Here is a 21,268-nt window from a genome sequence, read left to right as displayed (position 1 = left end):
GGGACTACAGGCGTCCGCCACCTCCCCCAGCTAGTTTTTTGTATTTTTTAGTAGAGACGGGGTTTCACCATGTTAGTCAGGATGGTCTCGATCTCCTGACCTCGTGATCCGCCCGCCTCGACCTCCCAAAGTGCTGGGATTACAGGCTTGAGCCACCGCGCCGGGCCTAGAAATTTATTTCTTAAGAGGGCATGCCAAAAGACAAAAACAGAAAATAAAAAGTTCAGACAAATGGGCACAAGGAGATTATTCTGTCTGCAGACTTGTTTTTCATAAATGAAAGTACTAAAAAATACTGTCAATTCTCATTGTTGGTAGTTATGTTCTATAAAGTCTCTGCAAACACCAAATTAGCAGATACTAAATTATTGCTCTTAAGGGAAATATGGGGTAGGTTTCTTTGAGCCTCTGGTCACATTTTCACCAGCTAACTGATCAATACATAACCTTGTTTTATGTGTATTCATGTTTAAAGACATTTTATTTAATATATAACATTGATTCGTTAACATTGAGCTCATGGCCAACAGCACTATAACTCATGACTTGAACAAAACTCATCTAACCCACGTATTTTCTCCATAAGGCACATAATAGCATTCTTTTGCTTAGGAACACTAGATAGCACTTTAGCACTATGTTTGGGGGTCAATTTAAATACTAAAATCACCAAGAAAAAGCACCCAAAAATGCAAACAACATGGCACTAAATAGACCATGAAAAGGACACTTGTTTATAGTCAGAGCTCAGACAAGAAGGCAGAGCATTGCCCTGCTTGCCCTCAACTGGAAATGTGCATGTTGAATGAGTAAAATTATTTGTCACACTGCACATGCACTTTGGCAAATGACTGTGAGAGTGCTGCAAGTATTGATTTTTGGATTACAAATCAATTCTTACAGGTAGGTGAATTTGCAAATACAGAATCCACAAATAATGAGCCATTTGAATTGATAAAAATGTGTTGAAACAGTGCTGCTCTTAGAAAGAACTTGGTACTCTTGTTTGACTAATTATTATTTTACTATTCCTCTTGTGTTCAAATCAGAAGAGGTAAACCTTCGGATCTTCTCTGTATTATTAGAGAATTGGACAGCATAGAGAATAGGGCATTTCTATGTACAGTGCTTAAGTATTTTCTACTGATGGGAAAATACCTTATGATCAAAGGAGACTGGGAGAATTATTTTATGCTATTTTATAACCAGAGCATGCTTTGACTCACAACAGGCATTAGCTTCTTCACCAGTCTCTGAAACCTCCATAAGAGAAGTTTAACAGGTATAAACAGTGAATAACCACTCTCTCATTTGCTTTAAACAAACAATGTAATTGAATAGAGTACATAACCCTTCACTTGCTCTTAGCAAACCTCCAGAGGTTCAGAACTGCCTGGACCATGGCAATCCACGGGAGACGGTTTTAGTGATTATTTTCTTTTTCTTTCTCTTTTTCTCACTATATTTCAGCATAACATTATAAAATATCGTGTTGATAAATGCTTTGTTTTATATTTATTGCCAACAGTAACTATAACCTTTCTTTTGAAACACAGACCTTCAACAAGCTTGTGGGAAAGTTTAGCCAGTCCATCTTTCACTTGAATTTAACACAAATACTCTCAGCAACAATGGAAGGGAAGCTGGTTGTCTGGGACATACACCGCCCACCCTCATCTGCCTCTACCTTTTTGGGCTTTCCCTATATCAAGCCTTGTAAATTGGTTCATTTGCAGAAAGAGGGCATCACTGTGCTTACTACAATTGATAGGTAATTTTAACTTAATTAAAAGGTAGCTATGGATGATTATAAAAATATTTAAAAATTGTTATGGGAGGTTGGGCATAGTGGCTTACACCTCTAATTTCAGTTCTTTGGGAGGCAAAGGTGGAAGGATCACATGAGGCCAGAAGTTCGAGACCAGCCTGGGCAATACAGTGAGACCCTATCTCTACCAAAAAACAAAAAAGAGAGAGAGATGGGAGGATTGCTTGAGCCCGGGAGTTTGAGGCTGCAATGAGCTGTCATTGCCACTGTACTCCAAACTGGGTGTCAGAGTGAGACTCTCCTGTCTTGAAAAACAAAACAAAACAAAACCTCTTTTGGATGTATATGCATATTTTGTATATGCATAGAGTATTCTGGGGAGAGTCATAATGAACTGGGAAGATTGGTTGCCTCTGAGAAAAAGAACTGAGAACTAAGATCAGGGATCGGGGGTGGATTTACTTCTTTTTATAGTTCCATTTATACTAATTGGATTTTTTAAAAAATCATGAGCATGCGTTATGTTAAAAAAAATCCCTTTGTGTTGATGAAACAAAAAGGAACTAGATTTTTTCTTCTGTGCTAATTGGATGGATTTTGCATGCAACATTTTACATGCATTAAATGTAAGAAAATAATTTGAATAGCTATATTGTTTTTGTCTGATTACAAAATAACATTTACAGTTTGGAGCGGTGGCTCGTGCCTGTAATCCCAGCACTTTGGGAGGCCGAGGCAGGTGGTCTCAGGAGTTTGAGACCAGCCTAGCCAACATGGTGAAACCCTGTCTCTACTAAAAATATAAAAATTAACCAGGTGTAGCGGCGTGCGACTCTAGTCCCAGCTTCTCAGGAAGCTGAGGCATGAGAATCACTTGAACCCAGAAGGCAGAGGTTGCAGTGAGCCAAGATTTCACCACTGCACTCCAGTCTGGGTGACAGAGCGAGACTCAGTCTCAAAACAAAACAAAAATAATATTTACCCATTGTGAGAAGATCAAATGCATCAGAACTTAATAAAATTCACTAACTCTGATTTTGAGTGGCTGTGGGGACTCACAGATGGTCATTAAGTCCTCAATTAGGACAGGGTTCTCATTTCAGCTGGATCCCTTCCTTACTGAGTGACCTTGAGAAAGGAACTTAACCTTGCTGAGCCTCTATTTCTTCATCTGTAAAATGGGCATGATGGTACTATTTCTCTCAGAGTGGTTTTATGAGGATTTCACGAGATAGGGATGTAAAACTCTTTGCACATGCTTGGCGCAGGGGAACCCTAGGTAAATGGCAGCCATCATCAGTGTGTGAGAGAAGTTCCCGAAGGTGTGGAGAAAATTGCCTAGTGACGGGGACCCTGCCCATATGGTTAGAGTCACTGGGCCATCTGCTTTCAAAATGCCCATTTGCTTCCATTCGCCTTTTGATGCAGGGGAACAGTGAGGTCTTGACATGGTTTTACAAAGAGAAATGCAAATTGTCACCCTCACTCAGTGGGGTGAGAAGATAGTAGAGCTGCAGTTGGCCATGATGCAATCAACCTTTACTCGGTTGGGGGTTAGGATCCAGTGAAGACCAGGCCTGAGTTCTCCAAGTTAATAAAACCCGGTCAGGATCTGTGAGTCCAAGAAGGAAAAGGTCTCTGAAAATACTTGGTCAGTATTGCTGCTTCTGTCCAGCAGAGGGCAGTGGCAGATGTTCAAGCCAATTACTCGGCCCACCTGCCTTGCTTATTAATCAGAAACCTCATTTAACCACTCTACATATGTAAGAGAAAATCCTCCTCGTCTGCCCCCCCGTGATTAGAATTATGTCAAAGTCTTTTTTAAAAAGCCCATTTGGGATGGATCTGAGGACTGGAAATGAAAGCCATTTTGTCACGTGGCACTGCCTTCTGCCGTGATGACTGGATAGGGTTTTAATGATCACACTAACAGTAGTGCCTTCCTGTAAAGTGCTAGTGTCCCATTGCCAGCTTGCATGACTTTGGAGGACTGGTGGAGCAATTCTCTCCATTGTCATCTGTAGTTATATGGGGAGTGTAAATCCTTGTCCACCGCCGTTGTGTATGGCTGATCTTGGAGGGCAGGGAAGAACCTAGCAGAGAGCATGGACTTTGCTTTAGATATACCTGGGTTCCCTGCATAGTCAAGCCACATGGCCCTGATAAAATTGCCAGGTGTAAATATGCCCCATGCAATATTTGGGATATACTTATGCTAAATTTTTTGTTTGTTTGTCTGTTTTGTTTTTTGTGACGGAGTTTTGCTCTTGTCACCCAGGCTGGAGTGCAGTGATGCAATCTTGGCTCACTGCAACCTCTGCCTTCTGTGTTCAAGCGATTCTCCTGCCTCAGCCTCCCGAGTAGCTGGGATTATAGGTGCGCACCACCACACCTGACTAATTTCTGTATTTTTAGTAGAGGCGGGGTTTCACCATGTTGGCCAGACTGGTCTCAAACTCCTGACCTCAGGTGATGCGCCCAATTCGGCCTCCCAAAGTGCTGGGATTACAGACATGAGCCACCATGTCCAGCTACCCTAAATTTTTTTATACAAATATTCAACTGTAACTGGGTATCTGTATTGTTATCTGCTAAATCTGGCAACACAATGCCCTGAGCAAATTTCTTAACTCTCTGAGTGTTAGTTTCCTAGATGTAAATTGGGATAACAGTAAAATCATTCTCATCGGGCAGTATTAAATTAAGTTTTTGCAATGCCCCAGAATCCAGAGTCTGACATATAATTAGGTATTATATAGATACTACTTGTTATTATTGCTATTTGCAAAACTGATGTTATTCTCCGTTTCAGCTACATTGTCACAGGTGACATTAAGGGTAACATTAAGTTCTATGATCACACCCTGTCTATTGTTAACTGGTACAGTCACTTGAAACTGGGCGCCATAAGAACTCTGTCCTTTTCAAAGACCCCAGCAACTCCTCCTACCGAAAAATCAAACTATCCTCCTGACTGCACTTTAAAAGGTGACCTTTTTGTCTTAAGGTAAGTTGTTAATGAATCTAGTCATTAGAATGGTTGAAAAATGATCGCTGTCTTCTTTAGTTTGCATGCAGTGGGAGGTTCGTGTTGTTCCTGGGATATCTCCCTGGCTGATTGTGATAACTATTGGATCATTTAAAAAATTAATGAAACATGACTTTAATATTAAGACTCTTTAGTAACTGGAAGCTGGAAGGTCCTGATCCCTGAGCTGTCACCTCTGTTGAGTCTGGAGTCTTTGGCTGCAGGTTGGTCTCTTTTCTCTTTTTTTTTTTTTTTTTTTTTTTTTTTTTTTTTGAGACGGAGTCTCGCTCTGTCGCCCAGGCTGGAGTGCAGTGGCCGGATCTCAGCTCACTGCAAGCTCCGCCTCCCGGGTTTACGCCATTCTCTCGCCTCAGCCTCCCGAGTAGCTGGGACTACAGGCGCCCGCCATCTCGCCCGGCTAATTTTTTTGTATTTTTTTAGTAGAGACGGGGTTTCACCGTGTTAGCCAGGATGGTCTCGATCTCCTGACCTCGTGATCCGCCCGTCTCGGCCTCCCAAAGTGCTGGGATTACAGGCTTGAGCCACCGCGCCCGGCCCTGAGCCACCGCGCCCGGCCCGGTCTCTTTTCTCTAAGCTGAGCTTGTCCTAGCCACTGCAGTTAAAGGCACTGGATAATTAATAGCCATAACATTTCAAGACCGAATTATCTGTGAGTCTGCTTAATTACCCTTGCAGTATTTACAGGCACATCTGTATGTGTGCACCAAACTCCATATTTGCATACACAAATGAATATTTGCATGTGCAGATTAGCTAATTGTACAACTGACTGTCCATCTGCATACTTAATGACTCAATTTACATGGAGAAAAGTGGGCTTTTTCACTTGCAAATGGAGGCTGTTGGGTATTGGTGGTATATTTTTGGAAATGTTGGGTTAATAATGTCACTAAATTACAGACGACAGAGGCGTTTTATGTGCAATTAGAAGCAGAATAGCTGGCGTGCTCCATTCCCTGCAAACACTGATATTGTTTGGTCTCTCCTTGGCAAACAGGAATTTTATCATTGGAACATCTGATGCCACAGTGTACCACTTAACAACAGATGGGACCAAACTTGAGAAGTTATTTGTAGAGCCCAAGGATGCCATTTGTGCCATCTCCTGCCACCCCTATCAACCCCTCATTGCCATCGGGAGCATCTGTGGGATGATCAAAGTGTGGAATTATGAAAACAAACAATATCTTTTCAGCAGGGTTTTTGAGAAGGGGCTTGGAGTCCAGAGTCTGACCTACAACCCGGAAGGTATTTTCATCTTATCAGCCTACCATTGGTTCCACATGGACAGCCCCGAAAGGGATGGATGCACCTGGGCTGGCGTAACTCCAGGAAGTCTCCCCAACTCCAACCCCCAGCAGACTGGATGAGTCGCCTTCTCTCTGGGGCTCCCATGGTGTTCTGGGCCTAGTGCTCTCTGCGCGTCTCCGTGCGCTAACCCCAGGAGACCATGCGTTTCGGTTCATTTCTCTGCACAGGAGCTTTGTTGTGTTAGTTGCTGTCTTCTCCGCACCCAGAACAAAGCCTGGCACAGTCTCAATATCTCTTGAATGAATGTAATCCTTTTCCATCGTTGTTCTCTGGCTTGTCATTTCAGGAGCCCTTCTTGGAGCTGGTTTTATAGAGGGGACAGTTTACATTCTTGATGCAATGTCTTTAGAAAATGAAAGCCCAGAGCCTTTCAAATATTCCAGAACCAGTGTGACTCATATAAGCTTTTCCCATGACTCCCAGTATATGGCAACTGCTGTAAGTATTTTCACGGACCACCCATCCAGTGGCTTAGCAATTTTATTTGAAACCAAAGGAGGCCAGACATAGTGGCTCACACCTGTAATCCCAATGGTTTGGGAGGCTGAAGTGGGAGGATCATTGGAGGACAGGAGTTCACAACCAGCCTAGGAAACACAGCAGGACCCCATTGCTACAAAAACATTTTTAAAAAATTAGCCAGGCCTTGTGGCATACATCTGTAGCCCCAGTTATCCAGGAGGCTGAGGTGGGAGGACCCCTGGGGGCCAGGAGTTTGAGGTTACAGTGAGCTATAAGGCAGTTATGCTGGTCTGTCTTTATGTTGGGAGGGGAAAAGCAGTGGTCTTCACTAAACTCCTGTCCCTTCCAGCGCTCTCTGTCTCCACGCTGGTGCGGCCACTCCTCTGGTTTGTGTACACAATGCTTCTGAAGACAAAGCGATCTCAGCACACTGTGGGCACACACAGTCCAGCCTCTGTGTCCCCTCAGGCCAGGCTCCCACTCTGACCTGGTTCACTCGCAGCCTTCATACCTTTCAAAAACACATGGCTCTTTTATTGTATGTAGCTAGACAAAGAAAAGGGAGGACAAAGGCACAAAGAATCAGGCTTTTGACTTTCCACAGACAGCGAGGGAAGGGTGTAAGACCATAGTGTCACCTTCATACTTTCTCCCTCACTACCTTTTCAGTTTTCTGCTTTTAACTTTAATTTTCTTATCTGTAAAATGGGCATTAGGCCATGTGTAGCTCACACCTGTAATCCCAGCACTTTGGGAGGTCGAGGCAGTCAGATTGCTTGAGGCAGGAGTTCGAGACCAGCCTGGGCAACATGGTGAGACCCCATCTCTACAAAAAATAATGAAAAAAAAAAAAAACTAGCCAGGTATGGTGGTGTGTGCCTGTAGTCCTAGCTACTTAGAAGGCTGAGGCTAGAGGATCTTTTGAGCCCAGGAGACTGAGACTGCAGTGAGCCGTGATCAGGCCACTGCACTCCAGCCTGGGCAACAGATCAAGACTCTTGTCTAAAAAAAAAAAAAAAAAAAAAAACTAAAATGGAAATTGCTTTACTATTTGCTTGAATAGACTAAGATTTTTTTTGAAGAAAATATTCTTAGTATTTGTTCTTGATAGGGTCTTGCTCTGTTGCCCAGGCTGAAGTGCAGTGTTACGATCTTGGCTCGCTGCAACCTCCTCCTCCCAGGTTCAAGCAATTCTTGTGTCAGCCTCCCAAGTAGCTGGAATTACAGGTGTGTGCCATCATGCCCAGCTAATTTTTGTATTTTTAGTAGAGATGGGGTTTTGCCATACTGGCCAGGCTGGTCTTGAACTCCTGACCTCAGGTGATCCACCTGCCTCAGCTCCCAAAGTGCTGGAATTACAGGCACGAGCCACCACGCCCGGCCCATAATGATGATTCTTAATTTACTAAACGTAAAACGGGATAACTCCTTCTCTTTTGCTCATCTTCAGGATAGAAGTTTTACTGTGGCTGTTTACATGCTGGTGGTCAGAAACGGACAGAGGGTCTGGGAGTACTTAGCAAGACTTCGTTCTCATCGCAAAAGCATTCGAAGTCTCCTGTTTGGGGTTTACCTGGACAGCAATGAACCTAGACTGCTGAGCCTTGGGACAGACAGGCTCTTGGTGAGCTATTTACTTTTCATTGACCTGGTCACCAAGACTATGTCTCACTCTTGTGACATCCCTGGCATATTGCATAGAGCCAGGCGCACAGTATGTGTGTTTGTTGGAGAAAATGAGTGCACAGTGAAGGATCACAAACCTCTCCAGGTTGGCATTTTGCCTTAACGTGCCTGGAACACCACCTGGGGATTCCTGTTCTGGACGAGGAGGCTTCTGGGCAGCAACAAGTCAGAAGGCAGGGAGCGGGGAGTTCCCCACGGTGTGGCAAGCAGCTGGCCTCGCCTCCCAGTGTGCACGGGGAGGGCCGACACTCACTAACACTGTCTTCATGTCCAGCAGTTGGGGCCAGGCTGCTACCTAAATATGAAAACTAGGAGACGTTGTGAGATAAGAGGAAAAGGTAGGGACAGTGGCAAATGCGATATTACAGGGTCAGGTGAAATGGATTCAAAATCAACCAGTCAGTGTATCTGTCTGTTTTTCCTTCCTTCTTCCCTCCCTCCTTTCCTCTCCCCATCTCTCCCTCCCTCCCTTCCTTCCTTCCTTCCCTTTCTTCTTCCCTCCCTCCCCCGCCCCTCCCTTCTTTCTCTTGCCTTCCTTCCTTTATTCAGTTTATCCATTCATTCATCCATCTGTCCATCCATCCATCTATCCATCCGTCTGTCCGTCCATCCATCTATCCAGCCGTCCGTCCATCCATCCATCCATCCATCCATCCATCCATCCATCTATCCATCCATCCATCCATCCATCCATCTATCCATCCGTCTGTCCATCCATCCATCTATCCATCCGTCTGTCCGTCCATCCATCTATCCAGCCGTCCGTCCATCCATCCATCCATCCATCCATCTATCCATCCGTCTGTCCATCCATCCATCTATCCATCCGTCTGTCCGTCCATCCATCTATCCAGCCGTCCATCCATCCATCCATCCATCCATCCTGCCCTGCCCATGAAAACATACCTGTATGGACCCAGTTCAGCGGCTGCTGATTTGCGACTGCCAAGTGCTGGGCTGAGATTTAGATATGAATTAGTTCCTAAGATAATAGGAACTAATTATCTAACTAACACAGTATAACAGAACTGTAAGATGTCAGGTGTGGGAGTCAGCTGGATCTAAATTTGAGTTTTTGAATTTTTACTCTGCCACTTTTTAGCTATGTGACCTTGGATAAGCCACTCTGACCATCCTTGAACATCTCTTTTCTCATCTGTAAAATGGGCACAACAGTACTCCTTTGCAGGGAAGTTCTGAGGATGACATGACAGACGTTTTTAGAGCACTCAGTTCATTGTCTTCTGGATAGTGAATTCTCAGTATTGATGACTTAGTGTCGGTTCTAGGCAAGTCTTCTGTTAGGAGACCTGATACCATATCCCGGAGAACAGCACTGTTGGCTGATAATTATAAAGGCTGTCACCCAAGAGCTTGGGGCTCCTTAGCTGAGCCTTTAATTTGGCTCAGTCCTCACGTGTGTCCATCTGGACTCTTCTGCAGATAGAGTATGATCTTCTCAGGAGCTACAAAGACTGCCTGGAAGTCCTGGACATTCACCGCACAGACCAGGGCTGCTATCCCACCTGCATGGTCTGGTACCCACCACTCACCAGGGAACTCTTCCTGCTTATTTGCAACAGTGGCTACAAAGTGAAGCTTTTTAATGCTACCACCAAAATGTGCAGGTAAGCACCCGGAGCTTCCCATTGCAGGGGGTGTGGATCGAGTTCTCTGCCCCCAGCCTGTTTCAAGTCTCCACGCAGGGACCTGCAAGCAGCTTGGCTACTATCATCATCCTCTTTGCTTTGCAGAGGAGGAAACTGAGGCACAGATAACGTAAGTAATTCTCACCAAGGTCATGTGGCCCTGTGTGGAGGTGAGATGTGCAGAATCCAGGAAGGACACAGACCTGGGGCCTTGGGAAAGTTGCTGATGCTGTCTCCTGTTCTCCTCTCATTAGGAAAAACATAGTTTTACCCGGCTACTAACAATTGTTTGATTTTTTCTTACTCTTGGGTCTCAAAGGAGTTGTAACTTTAATTACTAGCACTCCTTTGTTTACACCCTGTGTGACAGGTACTGTTTTAGGTGCTGAAGACAAGGATGAAAACAAAACAGTTTCCATCACTGTGTAGTTTACATGTTGGTGGGGGGCAGGTGATGCAATAGCGTGAACAAGTAGCCAGGTAGTAGGTAGGTGGTAATCAGGTCTGTGCAAAGAAAAAAAAAAAAAAAGGAAAAGGCAGGATAAAAAGATGGGGAGGCAGGGAAGGCCTTGGAGAGTGGGGACATCTGAGCATCTGAACAGAGACTTGAAGAAAGCGAGGGGCTGCCGCCCGGTTGGAGGAAAAACAGTGGGTCAGCAAGGGCCAATGAGTGAAGATGGGGGGCGTCTAGGGTTTGGGAAATGCTGCGAAGGCTGGCGAGGCCAGAGTGGAATGGGCAAGGAGAGGGTGTGGAGAGTGGGTCAGAGGTGCGGGCTGGTGCTTGGCACACGGCACCCTGGAGACTCCGGCTCTTTCCCAAGTAAGACGAGAGCTAGTGGAGGGTTTTGAGCAAAGGAATGACATGTTCTGATTGATTCTTTACAATGATGTCTGGTTTCTGTACAGAGAGCAGACTCTGGGGCACAAAGGTAGAAGCAAGATTGGGGAAACTGGTGTAAGAGCTGATGGCGGCTTGGCCCTGAGGGCAGAAGGGAGGGGTCAGATTCTGGATGTGTCCTGCTGGCAAAGCGAAATGGAGGGAAAAGGAGGTGTAAGAGAAGACACCTCTTGAAGCCATTAGAATGGACTGGGCCTTTAAAGAGATGAGGGGGCAACGGAAGGAGAGCTTCGAGATACACCAGGGCTCAGACTGCACAAGGCAAGCTTCACATGCCTGCTTGGCATTCGGGTCGGAATCCACGAATCAGGCTTTGGAGTGTGGAGGTCCTGGGAGAGGCTGGGCTGGAGTCAGGAGCACAGGATGGTTGAAGGCATGAAACAGGGAAGACACTAGCGGGGGAGCGGGGCATCCGCAGCCGGAGAGCAGGGCGTCCGCATCCGGGGAGCAGGGCATCCACCGCCCAGCATCCTAGAGCGGCGTCTCCTCCCTCCTGACACCATCCTGCACATGCACGTGGGCCCCGTGCTTCGGCCCCTGTGAGCCCTCACAACAAACACTGTCATCCCGTTCCCTCGTCCCCAGCCCTGCTAAGTATTCTCCCACTGAAGAAGTTGGAAGGGAGAATGTTTCCGTGATCCACCACAGCCATCACCACTGCCACTGCCACTGCCACCACCACCGGAAGAAGGAAGTCAGGGACTGGCCGCAGCTGGCTCAGGCTTGAGGACTATCATGGTTTTGAAATGTATCTCAGATAAGACAGGTCTTCAAAAGGCCAGGACCACCCGGGATGTTTTGTTGTCGTTGTTGTTGTTTTAAACAGTTCTTTCCCAGAAGGCACAAGAAAAAATGACTAAGAAATGCCATGTTTTATGGTAGAGAGAGAAATCCAGGACAATTTTCTTAAGCGATGAAAACACTCGAAAGCATGTGTAAAGAGGAGCTTTAGAAAGGCTTCAGAGTCATTGTGCATAGTTTTTAATGAACACATACTTTTTGGACAAAGAATATCTCTCGGATATGCGCAGTCCTAAGACTGAAATGGCAGAGCTGGAGAATGAGGGCTGGCAGCGCTCGGGCCTGAAGTTCCTGCTAATGGTCATTCACTGGAGGAAAGAGGCAGGAGGGACTTTTAGACACAAAGTTGGGAGCTTCTGCCTATTGATGATCAATCTGAAATTAGCATAAAGCATCTTAAAACATTTTATCAAGGTGATACTCCTGTAACATAAAATGAACCATTTGAAAGTGAACAGTTCAGCCGGGCACGGTGGCTCACGTCTGTAATCCCAGCACTTTGGGAGGGGCTGAGGCAGATGGATCACCTGAGGTCAGGAGTTCGAGACCAGCCTGGCCAACATGGTGAAACCTCATCTCTACTAAAAATACAAAATTAGCCAGGTATGGTGACGGGCACCTGTAATCCCAGCTACTCTGGAGACTGATGCAGGAGAATCGCTTGAACCCGGGAGGTGGAGGTTGCAGTGAGGCGGGATTGCACCAACCACTTTACTCCAGCCTGGGTGACAGAGCAAGACTCTTGTCTTAAAAAAAAAAAAAAGAAATAAAGAAACAGTTCCATGACATTTAGTACTCACAGTGCTGTATAACCCCCACTCTAGCTTTAGAGCATTTCCATCATTCCAGAATAAAAGCCCTTGAATAAAGCATCTTTTAAGCTGTAGGAATAAGGAAGCCTTATAACCGTGGCTTAATTGGGAAGGAATTGTCTTTTCATGATAAATCCAAAGGAATTTAAAAATTCATTTAAAAAATATTTGAAAGAACATGAAAAGGCAGTTCACAGGAAAAGGCCAATAAACCTATGAGCAGATGCTCACTAGCATGTCAAAGATGCAAATGAAAACAAGATATCATTTTTTCACCAATCAGATTAGCAAAGATAAAAATGACTGATAGTGCTTAGCGTTGGCAAGAGGCTAGGGAAACGGGCACTCTCATCCGCTGCTGGGGGCGGGTGTGAATCAGTGTAACCTTTTGGGAAAGCAATTTGTCACCCTCTATTAAATTTTATCATATCTTCTGACTTCTAGGAATGTAGCCCACAGAAGTACTCACACAGTATGCCAAGACATAAGTAAAAGGATGTCTTGTTTGAAAATATTTTTAAAAATGGAAACAATCCAAATGCCCATTAATAGGGGATTAGTTAAACGATGGCTTGTCAGTACACTGGAACACGATGCTGCTTTTAGAAAAGAAAAAAGGAGGAAGAGTAAGACAGCTCTCTGTGTAATGACATGGAAATATCTCAAAGATATAATATGAGATAAAGCAAATTACCAATGAAACATGAATAGCATAATTCTATTTTTATATAAAATTATAATTACAAAAGAAATTCTTGAGTCATATACACCAAACTATTACTCATGGTTATCTTGGGATAGGGTGCAGCAATGTGGATATACAGATTTTCTCCTTCTTCTTTTTTTTTTTTGAGACAGGGTCTCACTCTGTTGCCCAGGCTGGAGTGCAGTGGCATGATCTCGGCTCACTGGCTCACTGCAGCCTCGACCTCCCAGGCTCAAACGATGCTCCCACCTTAGCCTCAGGCCACCAAACCAGGCTAATTTTTCGTAGAGACAGGAAACTACTGTATTGCCCAGGCTGAACTCGAACTCCTAACCCCAAGCAATCCTCCCACCTTAGCCTCCCACAGTGCTGGGATTATGGGCATCAGCCACTGTGTTCTGCCCACGACCAGAGTCTTAAAACCTATGTTGAGATTTATGGAATTTTAAAAACTCAACTATTCTCTTCTCTTTGCTTCACTTTTCTCTTTTCCTTCTTCCTTTCGATGCAGTCCTGCTCTGTCGCCCCGAATGAAGTGCAGTAGCATGATTTCACCTCACTACAACCTCCACCTCCCAGGTTCAAGCGATTCTCCTGCCTCAGCCTCCTGAGTAGCTGGGATTGCAGGCGCCCGCCACCACGTCTAGCTAATTTTTGTATTTTTAGTAGAGACGGAGTTTCACCATATTGGCCAGGCTGGTCTCAAACTCCTGATCTTGTGATCTGCCTGCCTCAGCCTCCCAAAGGGCTGGGATTACAGGCATGAGGCACTGCGCCCAGCCCGGCCAAAGAATCTTAAAACCTATGTTGAGATTTGTGGAATTTAAAAAACTTTCTCTTTTTGCCTTCAGAAAGACGCTTATGGGGCCAGCTTATGGTTCCCCTATTGAGCAAACACAAGTTCTCCCAGTGAGAAGCACGGCAGAGCTACAGAAACGCTACTTGGTGTTTATTAACAGAGACAAGGTAACAGCACTCTCTTCTCCAGCTCTGGGAGTTGACTCTGTGTGTCATGAGCAGCAGTCATTACCGAAGATCACGAGACTCAGAGAGTTCTGGGTTTACAGCCAAGCCCAACTGCTTCCACCCTGGTCAGCTGTGATACTGAAAATTGCCCTTGATGAGTTAGGAAGACTCTTGGGAGACATTTCTGAGCAGAGTTACTGCATTTTCTATATTCCCAGTGAAGATACCTGGGCCACCAAAGGATTTTCCTTCTTATTTATTTACGTGGAAAAACTCTTTTTTTTTTTTTTTTTTTTTTTTTTTTGAGACGGAGTCTCACTCTGTCACCCAAGCTGGAGTGCACTGGCCAGATCTCAGCTCACTGCAAGCTCCGCCTCCCGGGTTCACGCCATTCTCCTGCCTCAGCCTCCCGAGTAGCTGGGACTATAGGCGCCCGCCACCTCGCCCGGCTAGTTTTTTGTATTTTTTAGTAGAGACGGGGTTTCACCGTGTTAGCCAGGATGGTCTCTATCTCCTGACCTTGTGATCCGCCCGCCTCGGCCTCCCAAAGTGCTGGGATTACAGGCTTGAGCCACCGCGCCCGGCCATTTACGTGGAAAAACTCTTATAAAAATATGCAAATTGGCTAGGCGCAGTGGCTCACACCTGTAATCCCAGCACGTTGGGAGGCCGCGGCGGGCGGATCACGAGGTCAGGAAATCAAGACCATCCTGGCTAACACGGTGAAACCCCGTCTCTACTAAAAATACAAAAAAAATTAGCCGGGCGAGGTGGCACACGCCTGTAGTCCCAGCTACTCAGGAGGCTGAGGCGGGAGAATGATGTGAACCCGGGAGGCAGAGCTTGCAGTGAGCCGAGATCGCGCCACTGTACTCCAGCCTGGGCGACAGAGCAAGACTCCGTCTAAAAAAAAAAAAAAAAAGCAAATTAATTGCACTTCATTGTACGTTTAATGAATAATCTACACTGAAAAGTGTAAAGTGGGGCTAGGCGCAGTGGCTCATGCCTGTAATCCCAGCACTTCGGGAGGCCAAGGCAGGTGGATCATGAGGTCAGGAGATCGAGACCATCCTGGCTAACACGGTGAAACCCCGTCTCTACTAAAAATACAAAAAATTAGCCAGGTGTGGTGGCGGTCACCTGTAGTCCCAGCTACTCAGGAGGCTGAGGCAGGAGAATGGAGTGAACCTGGGAGGCGGAGCTTGCAGTGAGCCGAGATTGCACCACTGCACTCCAGCCTGGGCGACAGAGCCAGACTCTGTCTCAAAAAAAAGAAGTGTAAAGTCATAGGTTGTGAGATTTATTCTGGAAAACCCGGGACAACTGACCACGAAGGCAGGGAGGAAAGCTTCCCTTCTGTGTATCTGTTAGAGCTGTGCGAGGGCCCCCTACCAGAGCTGGTGTGTGTGGATGCCCAGCTACATTATATGTGGCTCTCACCCTCAGAGATGGGTCCAGACACACAGGTTCTTCTGGCACACAGATCTGGAGGTGACATGTGAATGTGCCAGGCCTCTCGGGCCCAGCTACCTGAGTCTGAATATCCAATTATATGTTTCTTTCTAGGTTGGACTTCAGATCTTACCAGTTGATGGCAATCCACATAAGACATCTGCTATTGTTTGTCACCCAAACGGGGTGGCTGGCATAGCCGTTTCCTATGATGGCCGCTACGCCTTCACCGCAGGAGGGCACGATCACTCTGTGGTGCAGTGGAAAATCACCTTAAGGTACACGATGGGGAGAGAAGGAAGGTATCAAGTGTAAACTCCGTTTCACTCAGCAACAGTGATAGACACTGAACCCTACTGTGTGCCAGGTACTGTGCTAGGATGTCACAGGGCCTGGCCCTCAGGTTGTTCCCCGGTGGCATCGCTTGCATTACTCTGCAGACGGGAGTTACTGTCCTGTTCATGGACCGATGGTGTCTGCAGTTCAGGCAATGTGACAGCACCTTGGGGTCACCCCTGCTCCCTCCAATGCTCCTCCCTCTGCTCTGCATATCCACACCTGCTAGAAAGATCTAGGCTGACCCTCCAAAGCATGCACTACGGAAATAGTAAGAGGATCATTTGACGTGGGTATTTTCGGCTCCTCCTCTCACCCTCCCTGCTCCTCTGCCTGAGGTGAGGCTGGAGAATTCTAGAGTTGAACATTGGAGAGTATGTGGACTTTGAGGTGAAAGGGGTGATATGAGTTTGAATATGGGGCTACCCTCTACTGGTTAGGGGGCCTAGGGCAAGCTTCTTCACATCCCTGGTCTTTAGAGCCCTTGCCTGTGACGTGGTGTGATAATAGGGGCTTCTGTAGGGTCCCTGGAAAGGTCATGGCGCTTTCATATGGGAAAAGCGCCTAGCACAGAGCGAAGGACTCAGCAAGTGAATGATTTCCTTTCTTCTCTTCTTCCTGTAAGGGCATTTGCTTATGAGCTCAGGAGCTTCCCTAATAAAGAGGGGACAAGCACCCACGCTGTCCTCTCATCTACCCAAATTCAGTGTGCTGCCGCAGGGCAGAGTCAACCACGTGGCAGCCAGTTCCTGTTCCTGACCACTTCTCCAAGCCCCTGCACTGCCTGTGGCTCGCCTGGGCCTCTCTCCTGGCAGTGTGACGTTGAGGAGCAAAAACAGCTCAGAGGCACCTTCCTTCCTCACAGAACAAACCTGATTCCTGGCTGCCAGCACAGTGTACCCCCTGCCATCTGCCAAGTGCACATCTTTCTTTTTATGGCGGATATTGAAGCTTCTACTCTTAACCTGAATATGAGCAAAAATAGCCAGTTAAATCTGCTTTGGAACCACGGTGTTTGAGATTGCACTTGCAGCTCTGACTTCCACCCCGCCTTCACCTGAGAGAGCAGATCATGGGAACTTGGGGATTTAGGAGCTGGAGGTGAACTCTCCCATTGAAAAGGGATCATGGCCTTAGAATGGCTGCCTGGTTCCTTGCTCCCTGGCTTGTTGCCTGGAACCATAGGGACAAGGCACACCTTGTGGGGACAAGCAGAACCTTCCTTTCTATTTGTTGTTGAGACAGGGTCTGACTCGGTCGCTCAGGCTCTAGTACAGAGGAGTGATCATGGCTCACTGCAGCCTTGAACTCCTGGGCTCAAACGATTCTCCTGCCTCAGCCTCCTGAGTAGCTGGGACCACAGGCACATGCCACCGTGGCTGGCTAACTTTTAAAAAATTATTTTTTTGTTGATAGAGAGTCTCACCAAGCCTAGGCTGGTCTTGAACTCATGGGCTCAAGCCTTGGCCACCCAAAGTGTTGGGATTACAGATGTGAGCCACTGTACCCGGCTAGAACATTTTAAAATGTTTGTTTTCTTCTCAGTCGTCTTGGGATCTGGAATGGTAGAAATTTAAGAAAAAGAAAAAAAGGTCTCTGCTTTCCAATAGCTTTCGCCTGGCCAGAGTCCAGGCTTCTGAGAATTTCAGTTTAATCTGTGGTGGGGACAAAGGATCATTATAAACTAATTAGCACTTCATTGCTGCTTCTGGTGACTTAATATGATCAGCACTTCACTAACGGAAAGAAATGTAAAAACCTAAACAAGTAACCAACAAAATTTCCTACTAGAGTTACCGACGATGAGTTGTAGGGGAGATAAAGATGATAAATCCCCTCACGTTCGATCATTTCAGTCAGTGCCCCCCTTGGCCCCAACTGCTACCATCACAGTCCATGGCACTTGTGCCCCAGGAGAGCCCCTTCCATCCCCTCTCTCAGGGTTCATTCCGCACACCCCTTCTTCTCCCCCTCCATGCTAGCATGCCACCCTTTCTCCTCTCCTTGTCTGGCATCTGTTTCAAAATCCCGCATTACTTTTTTGTGCTCAGCCTCCCTGCCTCCTGTCATCCTGCTGCCCTGCTCAGCCAAGAGCAGAGAGACCCTGATTTGAATCCTCGCTAGTCACTACCTGCTTGCTGGATGACGCCAGCCAAGTCCCTTCACTTCTCGGAGCCTCAGTTCCTCTAGCTGTTAAATGGGACTCCTCCCACCAAGCTGAGACCATTCCTCCTCCGCCTCCTGCAGGGAGCGTTGACAGAGCACCTACTGTGTGCTTGCCACAGGGCTCAGAACTCTAGCTCCTTCGCAGAAGTACTGTGTGGATTGCTGGGCACAGAGCAGGTTTTCAGTCAGTGTCATTTCCCTTTTCTGCCCTAATGACCTCTTTTCTGTTGCAAGTGTTAGAAACACAATTTAGGCAAAAGGGAACATAGGAGAAGGTCATTGGGATCGCATGTAGCTACACCGCAGGAAGGTCATGGACAGCGGCACACTTGTGCCCGCAGCACTTGCTGTCCTCTCGGCCCTGCTGTTGGCTTCATTCTCTGCAGAACTGGGTTTCCTTACTCAGCAGGAAGATGGCCGCCCACAGTTCCCAGATTTCACACATCAGAGCTCTCACCACAGACAGAGCGTCTCTTTCCCAGCTTGGGTTGGAGAAATCCCAGTGCAGCCCCCAGTCCCCTCTGGGGTCAGTTGATGGTGGCCAGGAGGCAGGGGATATAGTGGAACTCTGAACACTGGGGCCGGGAGCCGCAGGCTGTTCCCAGAGGACCAGGTGCTCTTGCCAGCCTTTCCCCTCAGGGGCTCCTGGTGGGGACAGGCTCCTCTCTGTCACTTCCGGTCTTTACCTGGCCCTGCTCCAGAGTCACATGGCAAAAGTGGCCTTGCCACTCATGGAGCTTGTCGGGATCGGGCCTGGGCCTGGCCTGGAGGCCACAGAGAGGGAGCCCTCTCAGCTGGACACTTGCCTCCATGGCCTGATATTTGAGCTGAGAAGTGGGGAAGACACAGCCCTTCTGGAGGGGCCCTCAGGCACCCCTGGAGAATACCCAGATTCTTCAGACCTTAAGCCAACCCGTGGGTTTATGCATGCCTCGGTGAGAGGACCCAGGACAGTGCATAGCAGACTCTTCCTAAGAAAGGTGTAGGTGCGGCTGGTACCCATTTCCACAGCTGCAATAATCCCAACCACTTGTGCTGAGTTTTCTCAGGGCCGGGGCCTGCACTGCATGAGTTCCACGCATCATCTGATTTCATCCTCAGCCATCCTGGGAGAGGGCACCACTCTTATCCCCATCGAACATATCAAGAAGCTAACTCCAAGGGGTCCGATGACTGCCCAACAATGGAGGAGGCAGTGGGGCTGGGATTCACAGCCAGGGCTTTCTAAGTCCACCCCACACCTTAACAAACATTCATTACAGGAGGAAAATAAAGAACTTTGTCTCCAGTCCTTGTGATATGGTTTGGCTCTGTGTTCCTACCCAGATCTCATCTTGAATTGTACTCTGATAATTCCCGTGTGTTGTGGGAGGGACCTGGTGGGAGATGGTTGGCCTGGTTGGGGGGTGGTTTCCCCCATGCTGTTCTCGTGGTAGTGAATAAGTCTCACGAGATCTGATGGTTCGATAAGGGGAAATCTGTTTCACTTGGCTCTCATTCCCTCTCGCCACCACCATGTGAGACGTGCCTTTCACCTTCTGCCATGATTGTGAGGCCTCCCCAGCTATGTGAAACTGTGAGCCAAATAAACCTCTTTCTTTTGTAAACTGTGCAGTCTCAGGTATGTCTTTATCAGCAGCGTGAAAATGGACTAATACAGCACACCGGTACCAGTAAAATGGGGTACTGCTGAAAAGATACCTGAAAATGTGGAAGTGACCTTGGAACTGGGTAACAGGCAGAGGTTGGAACAGTTTGGAGGACTCAGAAGAAGACAGGAAGATGTGGGAACGTTTGGAACTTCCTAGAGACTTGTTGAATGGCTTTAGCCAAAAGCCTGATAGTGATATGGACTAAGGTCCAGGTTGAGGTGGTCTCAGATGGAGATGAGGAACTTGTTGGGAACTAGAGCAAAAGTGACTCTGTCACGTTTTAGCAAAGAGACTGGTGGCATTTTGCCCCGTCCTAGAGATTTGTGGAACTTTGACCTTGAGAGAGATGATTTAAGGTATCTGGTGGGTGAAATTTTTTTTTTTTTTAGATGGAGTCTCGCTCTGTCACCCAGGCTGGAGTGCAATGGCACAGTTTTGGCTCACTGCAACCTCTGCCTCCTGGGTTCAAGCGATTCTCCTGCCTCAGCCTCCTGAGTAGCTGGGACCACAGGTGTGTGCCACCACACTTGGCTAATTTTTTGTATTTTTAGTAGAGAAAGGGTTTCACCGTGTTAGCCAGGGTGGTCTCAATCTCCCGACCTCGTGATCCACCTGCCTCGGCCTCCCAAAGTGCTGGGAATACAGGCATGAGCCACCACTCCCGGCCTCTGGCGGAGGAAATTTCTAAGCAGCAAAGCATTCGGGAGGTAACTTGGGTGCTATTAAAGGCATTCAGTTTTTATAAAGAAAGCAGAGCATAAAAATTAGGAAAATTTGCAGCCTGACTGTGACAGAAAAGAAAAACCCATTTTCTGAGGAGAAATTCAAACTGGCTGCAGAAATTTGCATATGTAACCACTAGCCAAATGTTAATCCCCAAGACAATGGGGAAAATGACTCCAGGGCATGTCAGACATCTTCATGGCAGCCCCTCCCATCGCAGTCCTGGAGGCCTTTGTTTTGACCAGGTTTATTGGGACAAGCCCAGGGTCCCCATGCTGTGTGCTGCTTAGGGACTTGGTGCCCTGCATCCCAGCTACTCCAGTCATGGCTGAAAGGGGCCAATGTAGAGCTCGAGCTGTCGCTTCAGAGAGTGCAAGCTCCAAGCCTTGGCAGCTTTCATGTGGTGCTGAACCTGCAAGTCCACAGAAGTCAAGAACTGGGGTTTGGGAACCTCTGCCTAGATTTCAGAAGATGTATGGAAACACCTTGATGCCCAGGCAGAAGTTTGCTGCAGGGGTGGGGCCCTCATGGAGAACCTCTGCTAGGGCAGTGTGGAAGGGAAATGGGGGGTCAGAGGTCCAAAGTCTCATCTGAGACAGGCAAGTCCCTTTCACCTGTAAAATCAAAAGCAAGTTAACTTTGGGGGACTGTTGGGAAGTCATGATTGGTTTTGAAATATGAGGACATGAGATTTGGGAGGGGTCAGGGTGGAATGATATGGTTTGACTCTGTGCCTCCACCCAAATCTCATCTTGAATTGCACTACCATAATTCCTGCATGTTGTGGGAGGGACCTGGTGGGAGATGGTTGGATCATGGGGGCAGTTTCCC

The 21,268-nt window shown here is 47.1% G+C and overlaps 1 protein-coding gene across 7 annotated transcripts in view; it reads left to right on the top strand.

Moving 5' to 3' along the window:
* The window catches only part of CFAP251 (cilia and flagella associated protein 251), a 90,745-nt gene that overhangs the window by 37,933 nt on the left and 31,544 nt on the right, over positions 1-21,268 (top strand). For 6 of the 7 annotated variants that reach the window (XM_033220325.1, XM_033220322.1, XM_033220321.1 and 3 more), the window contains exons 10-17: positions 1,557-1,771; positions 4,581-4,775; positions 5,815-6,065; positions 6,415-6,566; positions 8,041-8,214; positions 9,720-9,904; positions 13,994-14,108; positions 15,675-15,838. In XM_033220325.1, coding sequence (XP_033076216.1) covers positions 1,557-1,771; positions 4,581-4,775; positions 5,815-6,065; positions 6,415-6,566; positions 8,041-8,214; positions 9,720-9,904; positions 13,994-14,108; positions 15,675-15,838 — 1,451 coding nt within the window. Of the gene's footprint in view, positions 1-1,556; positions 1,772-4,580; positions 4,776-5,814; positions 6,066-6,414; positions 6,567-8,040; positions 8,215-9,719; positions 9,905-13,993; positions 14,109-15,674; positions 15,839-16,521; positions 17,232-21,268 lie in introns of those variants that run through there. The other variant, XM_033220326.1, reaches the window with a different exon arrangement.

This window comes from Trachypithecus francoisi, unplaced genomic scaffold (assembly GCF_009764315.1).
Source record: "Trachypithecus francoisi isolate TF-2019V2 unplaced genomic scaffold, Tfra_2.0 Lachesis_group11, whole genome shotgun sequence".
NCBI classification, from domain to species: domain Eukaryota; kingdom Metazoa; phylum Chordata; class Mammalia; order Primates; family Cercopithecidae; genus Trachypithecus; species Trachypithecus francoisi.
The sequence above is the reverse complement of the archived record's forward strand: the minus strand, read 5'-3'. Positions and strand labels throughout refer to the sequence as shown.